Here is a 16,025-nt window from a genome sequence, read left to right as displayed (position 1 = left end):
CCCCAAATCATATACCCATATAACCAAGTGATAAATCATGTGTTTTTCTTCTGTGTTTCTAATCTCATAGTTCTTTCTCTAGATGTGGACAATATTCTTTTTCATAAGTTTCATGGGATTGTTCTTGATCATTACATTGCTATTAGTAGCAGAGCCTATTACATTTGATGGCCCCACAATGTTACAGTTTCTGTGTACAATGTTCTGGTTCTGCTCATTTCACTCTGCATTAGTTCATGGAGGTCTTTAGTCCTGGGTAATCTGTACACAGTATGGCACTTCATTCCTCTGCTAGTGGCCAGTTTCTCCTAATAGGGCTGTTGGTTCTAAGCTCTATCGCTAGCCCTTTTAGCAGTTGCAGTTCTATCTGTGGTATTTTGTGTTTTTTTTAAGTTTTTTAAATTTTCTTTATTTTATTCCAGTAACAAATCTACACATACGTTTTCCAAGGTTACACAATTCATGGTGTCTCCTTCCTTTCCCTCTCCCATAGTTGACAAGCAGTTCCACTGGGTTTTACATGTATTAGCTATCTTGTATTTTTAAAAGGTCTGTGCTTCCCTAAGTCCCTAAGGGATTTCCTGCTTTAGTAGATTTTCCCCCCTCCCCCCTTCTCTTCTTCAAGCACTCTCATCCCATTGACAAGCATGTTACAGACTAAAAAATAGGGTATTTCTTCTTGGCTTGAATGAATCCATTTTCCAAGAGCAACTCATCTATTCTCTGTAGAACTAATTCTAGAAGTTAGAGAAACTGGCTTATTGAGAGCACTTAATAATGATGAATAGACAGATCTCTTAGTTTTATTCTGCCATAGTTACCTTCCCCAACCATGTACACTTTCAGATATGTGTTCCATATTTTCCCATTAGTAGTCAGGCTTAGCATATACTAGTTTTTAAACTAATCAAGTTTGCCAAGTGAATGACATAATTTGGGAATGGCAGGGGGCCTAGGAAACCAAAGATGACCAAATATTTATAGAAAAATATTTTGAGATGACTATAAATGGCTCTCCCACTTTCTCCTTTGCTCTTCCCAATGTCTTCCTAGCCACGATTCCTTCTCCCTCACCCCCTACCACTTTCGAATTAATAGTGCTGGAACTTAAAAGAGAAATAAACAATAACAAAAAAAGATATCAGTCCACAAGAGGTGGGAAAGCTCAGCCCATATGACTCATTATTAAGAAAATCTACTGAGATCCTTCTAAGGATGAAGAGATTAATTCCATCATTATGCCTAATGAGGTAGCTCATGGATGCTATAACAAGGTGGGCTTTTCATATCCCAGGGAACTGAACAGAGACCAATGACCTTTGCCATAATGAAGCTTCCCCAGCAGACAACATGATGGAATTTAGCCCCTTGGATCATTCCATTCCCTCTATCTCAATGCTTTGGGATATTTTCAGGCATTTGGCTGAGTTGTGGAGGACTCTTGATGTCGACTTGCCCAACACTACTTGGATTCTGTGGAGACTGCTGCGGAAGCTACAGAAATGTCACAGTATGGTTGAGGACAAGATGGCATTTATGGCTGTGGCGGTAACCCATGTTCTCTCCTATCTCTTCTATCTGTTACAGTTATGGATGCCTGGCAGTCAGGGCACAAAGACTGAAAGAATGCTTCCTTTCATAGCTCCCATCTACTTTTATATCTTATGGATTGAGCCCACTGTGCTGTACTGGGGGCTTAAAGTATATGGGAGAAAGGGGTCAGGGGAACAGGGAGGGAAGTGGAGAGAGGAAGGTAAATGGTTTGGAAAAAGACTCATCAATTTATTACAACTCTCTCCTTGACCTGTCATCATTCCTAGCCTGCTTCTAATCCTCACACCACATGTACCTGTTGCCATGAGGTTGCAGAAAGAGAAATCTGATCTGGGAGGGAAGAGACCTTGGTTTAGGCCCAGCTCTTCTATCTTTGAGCTGGGTGACCTGTGCAGTCCTTATCTTCTCCATGGGCTTCAGACTCCTCTGCAATGAGGGGTCAGACTAGAGCATATTGACTTCATGGCCCTCTCGTCTCTGACATTGAACAGTTCTATCATCAAGAAAGCACAGCATGAACTCAAGAGCACCTCCCCAAGGAGCAGTTCTCTCTTTTCTTTTGCTTATATTGTTGAGGTGCTCTTATGCCAGTAAGACAAGGTGCTAAGGTAACGTATTAGTATGAAGAAAGATGAAATGGGAAACCAGCATTGGGGTAGGCTGGTGTTATGTTCAACTCTATGTCCTTTCTGTTTCCTTCAGGCCACTGATGCTCTTTATGAGATATTTGTGGGAAATAAGCTTCAAGCAGCAACGTATCGACTTTTCCCTCAACTCCTCATGACTCTCCTCATTCAGATGCATCATAGCATTGGCCTTACAATGTCAGATGTCGTTTTCCCAAGTGGGATGTACATTGAGGAAGAAGTAGTTATCACCTGTACTCCTTTGAGGTACTGCCAGTTAAAATACCCATGCTTATCATTAATGAGACAAAGATAAAATGATGGGGTCACTAGACATATTCATTGGCTTTCAATAGCATTTTATTGCTAGCTGGGCCTGATCAAGGGGCTCCAAGCTGTCTGTAACAGAGTGGGACAAAGGAGAGTAGCATGATAATAGGTAAAGCAGGCTGCCTGTGATAATCTCATTAGGTAAAAAGGAGGGCCTAGGTCTCGCAAAGCATCCTACAAACTTCCTAAGGATAATATAGAAACATAGACAATAACATCTCAGGGGTACTGTTATTTTACTTTTGTCTCATGGCTTTTCAGTCTCCTTCATATAGAACTAGTGGAAATTGCTTTGTGTCTCCAAATCACTTTGCTTTCTTTTCAGGAAAGTTCACGCTTGGCCAAGAAAGTCTCAGAAGACATGGCTTCTAGTCCTGATCTCTCAATTTTTGGGTCAATTCCCTTTGTTGGACCTCAGTTACCTCTTCTATAAAATAAGAGGGTTGGACTAGATAATTTCTCGTGTTTCTCAAATATGATATATTTTTATTTTATTTCCAACCAATTTTCTTTTTTTGGAGGGGGGAGGTATGGGGAGAAGAATTGATTGGTTGAATTTCCAAATGCTAGGCAGTAGGAATGTAAGGTCTTCATTAAGGCAAAGTTAGAGTGGCTGGTATGAAAAGTACTTATCTCTCAGTGGTAAGAACAAAGTATGGTTGTATATATGATCTTTTTCCATGAGGAAAATGTTTCATCTGTTTATTCTGTTATTGCTTCCATTTAGCTTTGCTATACAAGCTACCAAGGCCCTCCTTCTAAGAACAACATGTTGGTTTGAATTTTATACCATGGAAAAGAAAAAAGGATGGAACCTACTGGAATTAGAAAGTGATCATATTCAAGGAGTGTCTCTTCTTGCCAAGTATGACATTAGTGTTTCATTATTTTTCATGGGATTTTTATTAACCTAGCCTCTTAAAAAATAATGGTGTATGGCCAATGGGAAGACTCCCACAAAGCAATCAGAGCAAGTACTGATAATTCTAAACCACCAGGCATATTTTATAAGGACTCAGGCTACTGTCACTCCCTCCTTGACCCTTTATCCTATAGAGAAAGTTCAGATTATCTGACAGGCCCCTGTGCAATGGTTCTAATTATCTACTGGGCAAGCCCAATTATGACATATGGTTATCATACTTGTGCTCTTCTTTACAGTGTTTTATTGGAAAAACATGTTGTCCTTGCTCAAAGGATCTTATACTTGCTAATCCCTTTACTTAATCGAGGGAATGAGAAACATAGACTTACATCTGCAGCCTTCTTTGTTGAGGTAAGAATTGTTCTTTAGAAGTAGGGTAAAGAAAGGATGGAAGACAGTAAATTCCCTCCCAGATTATGCCTCAGAAATAATACTAGATGAGCTTTCCCTCCCAAGTTGTATATTCTGGGGTGGGATGAAAAACATTTGTCATTTGCTGATAGAAACTTCATAAACTTCGTACAGATTTGTAATCTCAAAGAATATGAAAATGAAGGGGCTGGGGAGCATTTCTTTCCAATGAATAGCAAGTTTTCCAATCAATTTGCTATAATCACTAAACATGTAGCTTCTTCGGAGTCCACTGGCCAGGAGAATTCCTAAAAGATACACCATTGTTCGGTTAGAGGAATGGCTACATCATGAAAATTACCAATTCAGAGTTCTCAGCCTGAAAGGAATAGACAACCTTCTCTGTTATCATCAAGGAATGGTGAGAGCAAGGTCCCAGAACTAATAATTAACTTAAAAAAAAAAGTGTTTTATCACTCTCATTTCCTGTTATCTCCCCAATAGAACTGTCCCTTGTAACAAAGAAGTATAGAATTGTTGCTTTTAAAACATACAAAGCAGAACCTAAATTTCTTAATACTAGGTACAGTAAATAGCCTTTAAATACTTCCAAGTACCTACATTATCATCATCATCTTCATCCTCATCATCATAAGCTCATAAAACAAAACTAAACAGACACTCTTCCTACCCTCCAAGAGCTTACAATTTAAGACAGAAGTTACTGAGATGTGTATACCAAAACACTTTCTATCCTAATCCGAATTGGCCATAAACAATGGATTGGATTAGGAATGGCTTTAGGGGTGCATTGAAGAATGTTCTGCTAACCTGGTCTCTATCCCTTTCTCTCTGCCTGGGATTGTTTCCTTTGGAGAATCAAATTACTAGGCACTAAAGGATTGAATGAATGACTTTTGCCAAACCAATCTGGGATGAAATAGGTATTAAATTGATCATTGCAGGTAAGGTTCTAATGGACTTCTTTTGGGATTTGCAGGAGGAAATTGATGGCATGATACCAGCCATCTTAAGCAATTTAAGTGAAGCAAATGAAAGGATTGTTTTATTATCCATCAGTATACTTCGAAATCTCCTTAATACCATGGACTTTACTACACTCAAGAACACCATGCATGCCCTGTTCTCCCTATTTAGTGATGTAAGACAAAGAGGGGAAGGAAAATTTTTCTAAGTATGAAATGCTTATAGGCATATATGAATATATATACATATATTTATTTACAAGTCGTTATTAATACTAATTTGTTACATTTGTGTGCTGTTTTATATTTTCAGAGCATTCTCACATTCCTGTCTAGTTTGATGCTAAAGAAATACATATAAGCTAGCTAGTATGAACATTATTATCTTTATTTTAAATATGAGAAAATTGAGACACAGCAAGGTCAAGTGACTTGCCTAGGGACACAGAGTAAGTTGGAGGCAGAACCAGAACGAGAAACTCTTTCTTTCTCTACAACAGGTTGGAAGGAGGATATGTTGAAATGAAGATTGAATTGCTTTCAGAAACTAATCAGTGAACTTGAATATGCTGAATTTGAGTGCTTGGCTTACAAAAAGATAACATGAACAGGGAATACTTATATAATGTTTCCTGTCAGGTATAAATTGGCAAGTAAAGATAGAAAGGGGCCCGTAGCTCATATGTAGACAGATGGCCAAACATTTCCAAATCCTGTGTGGCTTACTGATTCAACATTTCTTAGACTTCTCTTCTTCTGCTTAGTAACTTAAGGGTGATGATTATGCAGAATTATTGAATGACTTGTCTAGGTAAGCAGTTTTTCTGTGTTCAATTTAGTCCAATTCAATTCAATTAACATTTAATAATGGTTTAGTAGTGTATGGTACTAGGAGACACACAAAATTTAGATAGGATAGGATCCCTACTCTTATAGAGTTTACTGCCAGTAGGAGAATAAAGCATACATATAAATAATGCAGATTAATTCATGACAAGTGCATTAGAGAGACACAAAGCAATACTATGTGAGGTTTAAAGGGAGAGGTAATGAACCAATAAGTGTAGGTGGAGAAGAATTTAGGGAAGGCTTCAGAAAGGAGGTGACATTATAAAGGATGGGGGGAGGGAGAAATTCAGTAGAGGAATAGGAGGAAGAAGGACATTCTGGATATAAGGAATTATATAAGTAAAGGTACAAAGTCAGGAAAATGTGATGCTTTTAGAGGACAGAGAGTAGAATAGTTTAGTTGGAATGTAGAGTGCACAATAAGTATTATAAAATAAGGCCAAGAGTTTAAAATGACATAAGATTATGGAGGTCTTTGAATATAAGAAAATAGCTTTAGTTTTACTCAGTAAAGAATAGGGAGCCATTGAAAATATTTGCACAGGAGAGTAGATTATTGCTATAATACAAGGACGAATATATTTCATCAAGTCTCCTTTTGGGTCTTTCCTAGGTTAGACCAAAAATTCATCTTTTGGCTGTGACCCTCTTTGGAGACTCCATTAAGATGGTGAAAAGCAAGGATAAGAAAGAAATAGAGGGCCGAATTCTAGAGAGCTTGATTCCATTACTACTCCATTTGCAGGATGAAGATGATGATGTAGCTAAGGTAAGACCCACTGCCATTTCTCCCATTCATTTGGTAAGCCAATCATAAAGAGGTTTCTTGGGGATTTCATCCTAAAGTCAGGCTGTCAATTTGGAAATTTATTTTAAAATATGGAGTTAGATCTGCCATTTCTCTCACCTCCTGCCACTAATTCATCACCAAATCAAGGATTAAGGAAGAAACATTTTGGGTGAGGAGAGCTATTTGCCAAAAATGGGAGGAGGGCTAAAGGCAGAGATATGAGCATCTGCACTTGGAGAAGAGATGAACTGGAGCTTGGGGGGGGGGGGGGGTGGATTATTAGTCAAAATGAGGAATGATTAACAAGATGGATAATGAGATAAAATGAAAGTCAAAAACTCCAATTGACAAAAGATGTTAGAGGTGAAATCCTGAAGGGCAGTATGCATAATGAAGACATTTCAGGATCCATTGGGCTAGTAAGGAGGACCATTTGCCTAGTTTTATTGCAGGGACCATATTTAGGCAATTAGGGCTGGAAGAAATGGAGAATGGTAAGCAGATTGACTACTCAGAGCATATGCTTGTCTAGAATAATAAGCATGTCACCTAAGTGTGCTAAGAAACAGATCGACTAAGGCATTTATTTTCTGCCCAAGGTATGCATTTTAACTTAGGGTGTAGCTCTTGAGAACATCAACTTTTGGAGCACCTTTAAGAAAAGGATCTTCCCATCCAGAACTAATAGTAGAACCTCCACTTATAGTAACTTCAGTAGGGTTGCCAAATCCAGTTCCTGTTTATTTTGTAATATATGCTTATTCCTAATTTCAACCCTTCACAGGAGAGCAGTAGGGTTCTTAGTATAATTTGCCATTTCTTAAAGTGGAAGATTCCACGAGAAGTGTACCATAAAGATCTTTGGCATGGCCGTTCTGGAATAGAAGCCATCTGCAAATTCTTTGTAAGTGAACATCAGTGCTGTGAATGTTTTGGTGTGATGTCTTTTCTTAATGGAGAATTAAGTAAAACATTTCCTGTTCCTTTCTTTTTCATTGATTGTTATCATTGTCTCTCTGTTCTCTCTGGTGTAACTAAATTCAATTCCACTTTCCATTTCCCCCTCTCCCTAGACAGTGACTGTGGAACAGATTCCTAATTCTACTAGTTTATTTCAGTGGCTACAGCATTAAGCTCGTAATAGGCTCTGTTTGTTGAAGTTAATATGTTAGTTTTGAAACATCTCTAACCTGGTCCCTGATCTAAAGAAATAGATTGTTTCACCTGCTGACAAGGTGCTATAACAATATGGCACACTGAGATAGTGTGAGACGATTAAGTACCCTATTTAGCCAGACATGAGCATCACTGTTACTGCCAAGAACTCTCCAGCCCTGATTCTTGGACATGTATGTTTTCATAAACTTAAGAAAATTTCTGGGGATAGCTGTAAGATCTAGGTTTGGACCCAGGACAGCTTCAGGAAACCTAGAATCAAAGCTATAATTGGGGTAGGATGATCTGGGCTGTCCCCTTGGGAAAATTTAAAGGGTGCCAACTATACTATGCCAGAGATATGTTTTCTTCTCCTGTAGCATGGCCTTCTCTGGGGGTTCTTTCCCTTTTCAGCAGCTTAGAACCTTCACATTTTGTTTTTCTTCCTGTTCCCTCATTTTCTGCTCTAGATATAGAAATTAATACCAAGAGTTATTCTAGGAGTTCTGATTCTGGAGCTAATTTTTCACTGCTAATGCCTTCAACTAAACCAGCCTCCTCCAGGGATCCTCTAGATGATTGCCTGATATAGGCCCAGAGTAGTCTACTTGGAATAATTAGACACTAGGGGGAGTCCATAGGGCATATCCCAAGACAAATTCAGAAGAAGTTAGGGTGAGCCTATAACTTGGCTTGGTTACTTTGGTTGGATGTTGTACCTTTAACCTATTGCTAAGTCAATATGATAATCTATGAATATAGTGGAAGCAAATTTTTTGTAGCACGTGCAAGACATTTGGTTTGAATATCTTATCTGAGTTGACTTTTTTAAAGAAAATTATTCATTTATTTAGAATATTTTTCCATGGTTACATGATTCATGCTCTTTCCCTTCCCTCTTCCTTCCCCGCTTCTGGAGCTCACAAGCAATTCCTTTGGGCTATGTGTGTATCAGTTCAAAACCTGTTTCTGTATTATTATTTGAATGATCATTCAAAGCCAAAATCCTCAATCATATATATCTGGGTTGATTTATAAGCTCCATGAGGACAGTTATGTCTTCTATGTATTATCTACTTTGTATTATATATTTCTAACTCTTATCATAAATCAGCTAGTATTTTTTTCTATTTAAGTAGAATGTAGCTTTTTACACATCATATATTTCTAAATTATACCCTAACTTTGCAAGTGAGCTGGAAAATAAACCCTTATATATATTCCCAGATGTATGACAAAGCTACAATACCCCTAAGCAAAAGAGTTTTCAAGGATACCACCTTTAGCAGAGAGGTAGCTTGGGAAGTCTAAGAGGGGGAACATTTTTTTCAGAAAAAAGCAATGTGTGTGTGCTCAATAAATATAATGAATAATTATATTTTAATATATTTTAAATAAATAAATAAATAAATAAAATAATATATTTTAATAAAAAAATAAATGAATCAATGATATCCTTGAGGTAATCTCAAAGTATATAAAAGATTTGCCTTGTTCATACTTATCTTCATGCTATAGCTAAGAAATGCAAAAAGCCCTTTCTATATCTCTTATATAGGATGGCATTTGGATAGACTGAGGTTTGTTTACTCATTTATAGTCATTCATTAGTTCATTCAAATGTGTATGTTATGGTATCCTGCTAGCAGCTATGAAGGATACAAAGGAGTACAAGATACAAATTCTGCCTATACTCACAAAAAGTTAAATATGAATGTCAAATAGTAAATGATGAAGTGCCAAATAAGTGGAATAGATAAAAATTGCTACAGGGGTTCAGAGAAAGGACAGATCAGTGGGATCATAGCCATCAGGGAAAGGCATTGTGGGGTAAGCAAGGAAGGACTTAGCTGGGCTTTCAAGGATAGATTGACAAAAATGGAGAGCATATTCCAGAGCATCATAAATAAAAGACAGGGAGATCTGTTATTTTGCGTTTAAGGATATGCTATTGTTGGTCAAATACTGTCATATTAACCACATATGTGATATAGTCTGTGCCCCTGCGAAGCAGTAATAAGGTTTATAAAGATTGCATCTGTATTGACACTGCTTATTTTACCATTTCTTCCTTTTTGCCTCCATCCCCCCAGGAACAGAAGTGTAGGGGTAAATGTGACATGTTGATACAGGCCGCAAAGTATATCCAAAGTGATCAAGTCAATTTAAGAAGGGAAGCAATATTCATAACAGGTAATAAAAAATCCTTTTATTCCTATTTTAATTTAATTTATTGATTCATTCTACAGGCATTTCTTAAGTGCCCATTCTATACAAAGACAAATGAGGTAGCCCCTTCTTTCAAGAAGCTTGCATTCTATTTGGGGGAGGGTGCTGACAAATAAGTAGGTATAAATATATCCAAAGTGATTTGAGGGAGGAGGGCACTAAGGATCAGGATGCTAAGGGTCAAGAGAGGCCACATGTAGGAAATGGCACTTGAGCAAAGTCTTGAAGGGAACTAGGCATTGTATGAAGCAGAGAGGAGTGCATGCATCATCCCAAACTTTCTCTGTGTTTTCTTTATCCTCATCTCCCCATCCCTGAAGATAATTACTGTGGAAAAGATTTCTGCAATAAAAGAAGCTGAGGCTTTTTTGTGGGTAACTGCTAGACCCCAAGATGAGGGTAACTGCTAGACCCCAAGATGTCAATTCTAAGAATCTGCCTAGTTATACCAAACCATTTAGTTTTATTATCTATGAACTAAGATTTCCAAAAGGAAGAAATATTTATCATTTATTTCCAAGAGCACAAAGCCAAATAAATGATTCTTCAGGGTTTTTTGTTTATTTTTCTCCCACATCTAGGAGCCTTGGCAAAGTTCATGGACCGCAATGAGCTCCGGACAAAGGGGACTGAATGGTTAGAGGAAAGTAGGTGATATTTCTTGAGTTTGGAGCGTACAAATATATATTTTTTCTGTCTTAAAATCAGTACTAAGTATGGGTTCCAAGGCAGAAGAATGGTAAGAACCAGGCAACTGAGGTTAAGTGACTTGTCCAGAGTAACATAACTAGAGAAGTATCTGAGGCCAAATTTGAACCCAAGACCTCCCATATCCAGGCCTGGCTATCTGTCCACTGAGCCACCTACTTGCCCTCACTTATATTTTGAAGACAACTGAAGCAATATTGGGAAAACTGAACTGGGTGGATACATATAGTTGGTTTAATTTACTGCAGATCTTCTGCAAAGTAATGCTGAGAAACTTTGATCCCCAAGGCATGTGTCTCACCATGTTTGCAGCATTTTGATGGCCTCTAATTCAATCCAATAAACAGTTATTGAGTACTCTCTTGTAAGGCATTGTGCTAAGTACTGGTGATATAGATATGCCATAAGCCCTGCTCTTAGGGGTTTATAGCCTAATATGGGAGAAAAAGCATATACACAAATATGTCATATAAGACACTGTGTTCAATGAAAGGGAAAAGACCAAGCAATGCTGTATGAGCTGGGAGCATGGGAAAGATTTTTTAGAGAAGATTGCACCTTAATTGGTCCTCAAAGGGCCCTCAAAGGGTCCTCAAAGGGATTTTAATAGATAAAAATGGAGGCAGGGAAAGGGAACCCATTCCAGAAATAAGGAATGGGAAAGAATGAAGGAATAGACACAAGAGAGGAGAGGACCAAAATGGAGAGCAGAGAAGAGTCCATTTTGGCTACAACATACGATATATCTATGTGTAGGGGAGGATGACAGAAGACTGAAAAGGCAAGGTGGAACTGGATTATGAAGGTCCTTGGATGTCAGGCTCAAGAGTTTATAGTTTGATAGTCAATAAGGAGCCCCTGAAAGTTTTTGAGTAGAGGAGGAATGTAATGTAGTCAGAACAAGCTGGGTCAGGCAGGTTTGTTTGTGGGAACAGAGGGGCTTATGAGAGCAATTCAGGATTAGGTCAGTGCCATCAGAAACTACAGAAAGTTATCTTTAAGAAGCCCTGAATTATCAGTCAATTGAGAGTATGCAAGAGATTGGTGGAACTAGCTCAATATGGGCTGTAAAGATTTGGCACCTTATAAATATCTAGCAAGATAGAATTTGATGACTAGAACCAAAATCAGAAGCTCACTATTGTTCATGGACTGACAGATGACAAATCCCCATACTATAAATACAGATTTCAAAATAAACTATAGAACTCAACCAATAAACTATACTAGAATGGTGGGACCATAAAATGTTTATTGACTGACTGGCAGGACCATTATCATATATCATTATCATATAACTGTTGTCCATAATTTTCTGGACATAACATTGAGCCATAAAAGTTAAGAACAACCTTTTAAATAAATATTACCATACTAAATATCCCAAACCAAAAGCTTTCAAAATAAAGTCACCTAACAGACATATCAAAATCATATGGGAATAAAGTATATTATCCTGTTGCCATCAGCGAGCCCACAGAGGATGAGATAGCATCCTAATACTTTTATTATTCAACTACAAAATGTAGTTATTTTATCTCTCTATAGAACATTAAAGAATTATAAGCAAGATAGTGGCTTGCCCCTGGACCATTTCTATGTGAACCCTATCAAAAAAGATGAGAATAGGATGACATTAATAATAACAATGACAATATCTGACATTTATGTAGCACTTTAAGGTTTGAAAAGGATTTTACAAATTGTTTCCTATGAATATTATTTAGACAATGTTATTAAAAATGAATTGTAGAAATGATACATTAGAGGAAGGAACACCAATTAAAAGAATGTAATGGTCAAAATAAGAAGCGATGAGGCCTGAGCAGTTATAGTAAACCTTGATAGTACTGGACTGATTTAAGAACTATTGCAAAGGTAGAATTAATATGAGTTGGTAACTAATTAGATATGGGACATTGAAAGAAGGATAAAAGTTAAGATAATGCTGAGGTTATTAGTCTGAATGACAACAGAAATATAAAGCTAGAGAGGGAGAGATTTTGGGGGAAGATAAATTCAATTTTATATTTGTTGAGTTTGAGTTACTGGTGGTATACCTAGGCAAAAATATCTAGCAAGCAATTAGCTTGGTACTAGAGTTCTGGAGATTAGAGTGAAAATACAAATTTTGTGGGAGTGGCATCATTAGCAGAGGGGGATAATTGAAGTCAGGAGAGTAGATGAAATCTCCAAAGAATCACCCATCACTGTCTATTTTAGTGATTTAAAACTACCTTAGTCTTGGCACCATTCATCATTTAGTTATAATAGGCTGGTCTTTGTATACCTGGAAATTTATTCTGCTATCTTCCAGGATTTGCCTGGTAGGAGATGTGAGGCATTACTTACTTAACCCTATTGAATAAACTATGAGGCTTTCCCAAAAATGGATCTCAACCTAAATAGCTGCTTTATTATTTTGAATGAATTACTAATAATTTTCCAGATAGGGCAATGTATACCTGCAAAGGGCAGCTATACAGTTATTAGTGTGAAGTTTTGTTGTCATTTTATAACTTTGCAATTTCAGCAATCAAAGAGTCTGGGAATTTTGATCTTAGGTACCTTATTGCAATTAGAATATGCTGCCACCAGATATCTTGGTCACAGAGTCCAGCCTGTATGGTTTTAGCTTTATCTGAGAACCAAATTAGAACCATAAACATTGGGGAGAACAATTGAAAAACCCTTTTATTAAAATCCAGCCCTTTTATTAAAATACCTTAATATAACAAATATAGTAAAGTAAGTAATTTCTGTGAAAAAAAATTTCAAAAGTAAACATCTAGGCCCACTTAGGACCATTCTTAATCCATTAATTAATTCCATCAGTCAGCCTTGAGACCTAGAAAAATTTCAGATAAATAAGGGAGTTAAGATTTAAGAGAAGTCCTTAGACTTCTTAGACATGGACACAAAGAGGAGCAGTAAGGATATAATCTTTTAATTATTAAAATCTTAAAATTTGAATATTAATACAATTTCCTCAGAAATTTCTTCAGTAACTATTTACATTTAAATTAATGCATCATAACAGTTTTCAGGCACTTATTCTAAGTCCCAATCAGTATTCCTTGACCAGTCATTCTCATTTACTTTTCCCATTATTTGGTCAAGATTATTATGTAATTTCCTCCTATTATTTTTTCTTTGCAATATTTCATAGAGTTCTTGGGGATTTCTTTTAATTCCTCATACTTGTCATACATCAATCTATTCAATTATGTTAATATATCATATTAATTCAACTATTCCTCTATTATTGGACATTTGGGTTGTTTCCAATTGTTTTTTCATTTTTATTTCTATAATTACATGTAATGCTGCTATGAAAACCTTTGAACACATAGGTTTTTGTTTTTTGTAAAGTTTTCAAGATATATTCCCAGGGTATGATTATTTCTATAACTTTTACTATATATTGACAGATTGTTCTCCAAAAATATCCCATTAGTTGGCAATTTCACCAGCAGTACTACCCACACTGTTTCTAAATGAGGGAATATAATAATGAGACAGGCCATTCATAGAATATATTATTTAGAGATATAATTTGGTAATATCATTATTACTTTAAAATATATTACCTATGAGTAAAGTATTGAGTGGATGTTTGACACCTAAGGAGGATGCAAATAACTGGTTTGGGATTGACTAAGACATAGAGAGAGAGAGAGACAGACAGAGAAAAAGACAGAGAAACAGAAAGAAAGACAGGCAGACAGAGAGAGAGAGAGAAGTGGAGGCAGAAACATAAAACTTGTAGAAAGTGGAAGTTTATTTAAACCTATGTATTTCATGGATCAGAAAAATCTAAAGCTGTCTGGTAGGAAGTGAATTGAACCATGTGCTATGCTGCAAAGTTGGCAAGGCCCTGTCTTCTCTCCTACACTGTATTTATGGGAACAAGTACTCATTTCCATGTCTTAATCAAAGAATCTAAGTTTGCATTTCTCTGTGTGTGTGTGTGTGTCTCTCTCTCTCTCTCTTTCTCTCTCTCTCTCTCTCTCTCTCTCTCTCTCTCTCTCTCTTTCTCTCTCTCTCTCTTTTAGTTCTAAGACCTCAGCTGTATGATCCTGAGCCTTCTGTGCGCATCATTGCAGCCCAAGCTCTTATCAGAATCCAAAGAGCAGTTCTTGCACAACCAGAGCCCACACCTGTACTGTCCAGGCTCAGGAAGCTTTTCAACTTTATCTATCATTAGAAATGGTATGGACCCACAAATATCAGGTGAGAGCCAGCTCCATTTAAAAGAAAATAGATGGAAGTTTCTAACTCCCATCTTTTCCATATTTAATGCAAACACTGAATAATCTGAAAGGTTCACTACTTTACTTAAATTATAGGACATCTTTAGTGTAGAATAAAGCCAACTTTAGATTTTTGTTTAAGAAAGTAGTGAAAAAAAGTACATTTTTGACCCATGCTGAATTTGCTAGAAAATATAGACACACAATAGCAGATAAACATTGTTACCATAATGGGTGATCCCAATCTGGTTAACTCGAGTCCAGAGAGGAGAGGTAGGGGAGAGAGAAGGAATTTTTTATAGCACAAGAAAACCTATCTGTTCATATTTATGTGGTGCCATTTTGGAAGCCTCAAGACTTTTAATTGCCTTTTTTTCCCATAGGTAACAGGGAGGAAGGAACTTAGTGTAAGATTTCTGTGTGGTTGACTTGAGAGAAACTTTCACTGGGTCACTTAAAACCACCCTTTTCCAGCTACTTAGAAGGATTGAATACTTCCTCAGTAAAAATTACATCAGAGATTTGAGAAGGATCAAAATTTTTATTATTTTTATGGATGTTTTGTTTTTTCTTCTTCTACCAGAGTTGGGTTTATAATCCTTGTGGAATCTTTGTGTCCTAAACAGAAATTTCCAGAAGTTTCATTTTGTTCAGCTTCAGTGTGTCGAGCTAAACAAAACATTGTATTGCATATTGCTATTGTATACCATATTAAATATTTAAATATGAAATCATACCGATTATAAGTTCCTTGTGTATTCTTATTTTTCTTTTATGTTAGGCTTTCCCCTCCCTTTTATAATGTAATTTCTATATATAAGTAATAATTATTTTCATGTAATTGCAAGATAAAAGCAAGCAATAATCATTTATTAAGTACCCACCATGTACCAGGAAGCATGCCAAACATTTGGGCCACAAATGTAACACTAAGATAGAAATAGCAAAGAGCTCAAGTCGACTGGAGTACAAGGGGCATAAGGGTGATTTAGTGCTGGACAGATAGACTGAAACCAGACAGTCAAAGACTTTAAATGCCAAACAGAAGAGTTTGTGTTTTCTCCCAGAGGCAACAGCTATTGAGCAGGGTTTTTGGAATGATCAGACCCATACATTAGGAATATCATGTGTGGAAGATTTATTGGAGAAAGGAAACTGGAGGAGGGGGAGACAAATGAGGAGGCTGTTGCAATTGTGAGAGCTAGGAGAAAAGAGAAAGGAAAACTGAGATATATTGGACAATAACTGTATTGTTCTTTCCACTAACAT

At 36.8% G+C, this 16,025-nt stretch overlaps 1 protein-coding gene across 3 annotated transcripts in view; it reads left to right on the top strand.

The window, feature by feature from the left end:
• The window catches only part of MROH8 (maestro heat like repeat family member 8), a 65,136-nt gene extending 49,639 nt beyond the window's left edge, over window positions 1-15,497 (top strand). For all 3 annotated transcript variants that reach the window (XM_016427638.2, XM_007474442.3, XM_016427636.2), the window contains 12 exons: window positions 1,416-1,548; window positions 2,257-2,447; window positions 3,238-3,375; window positions 3,672-3,786; window positions 4,064-4,207; window positions 4,787-4,948; window positions 6,235-6,390; window positions 7,196-7,315; window positions 9,660-9,759; window positions 10,377-10,442; window positions 14,559-14,736; window positions 15,140-15,497. In XM_016427638.2, coding sequence (XP_016283124.2) covers window positions 1,416-1,548; window positions 2,257-2,447; window positions 3,238-3,375; window positions 3,672-3,786; window positions 4,064-4,207; window positions 4,787-4,948; window positions 6,235-6,390; window positions 7,196-7,315; window positions 9,660-9,759; window positions 10,377-10,442; window positions 14,559-14,710 — 1,477 coding nt within the window. In that variant the 3' untranslated portion in view covers window positions 14,711-14,736; window positions 15,140-15,497. The remainder of the gene's footprint in view (window positions 1-1,415; window positions 1,549-2,256; window positions 2,448-3,237; window positions 3,376-3,671; window positions 3,787-4,063; window positions 4,208-4,786; window positions 4,949-6,234; window positions 6,391-7,195; window positions 7,316-9,659; window positions 9,760-10,376; window positions 10,443-14,558; window positions 14,737-15,139) is intronic.
• The last annotated feature ends 528 nt before the right edge of the window (window positions 15,498-16,025 follow it).

The sequence above is a fragment of the Monodelphis domestica genome, chromosome 1, assembly GCF_027887165.1.
Source record: "Monodelphis domestica isolate mMonDom1 chromosome 1, mMonDom1.pri, whole genome shotgun sequence".
Classification (NCBI taxonomy): Eukaryota; Metazoa; Chordata; class Mammalia; order Didelphimorphia; family Didelphidae; genus Monodelphis; species Monodelphis domestica.
This window is presented reverse-complemented; position numbering and strand designations above follow the sequence as displayed.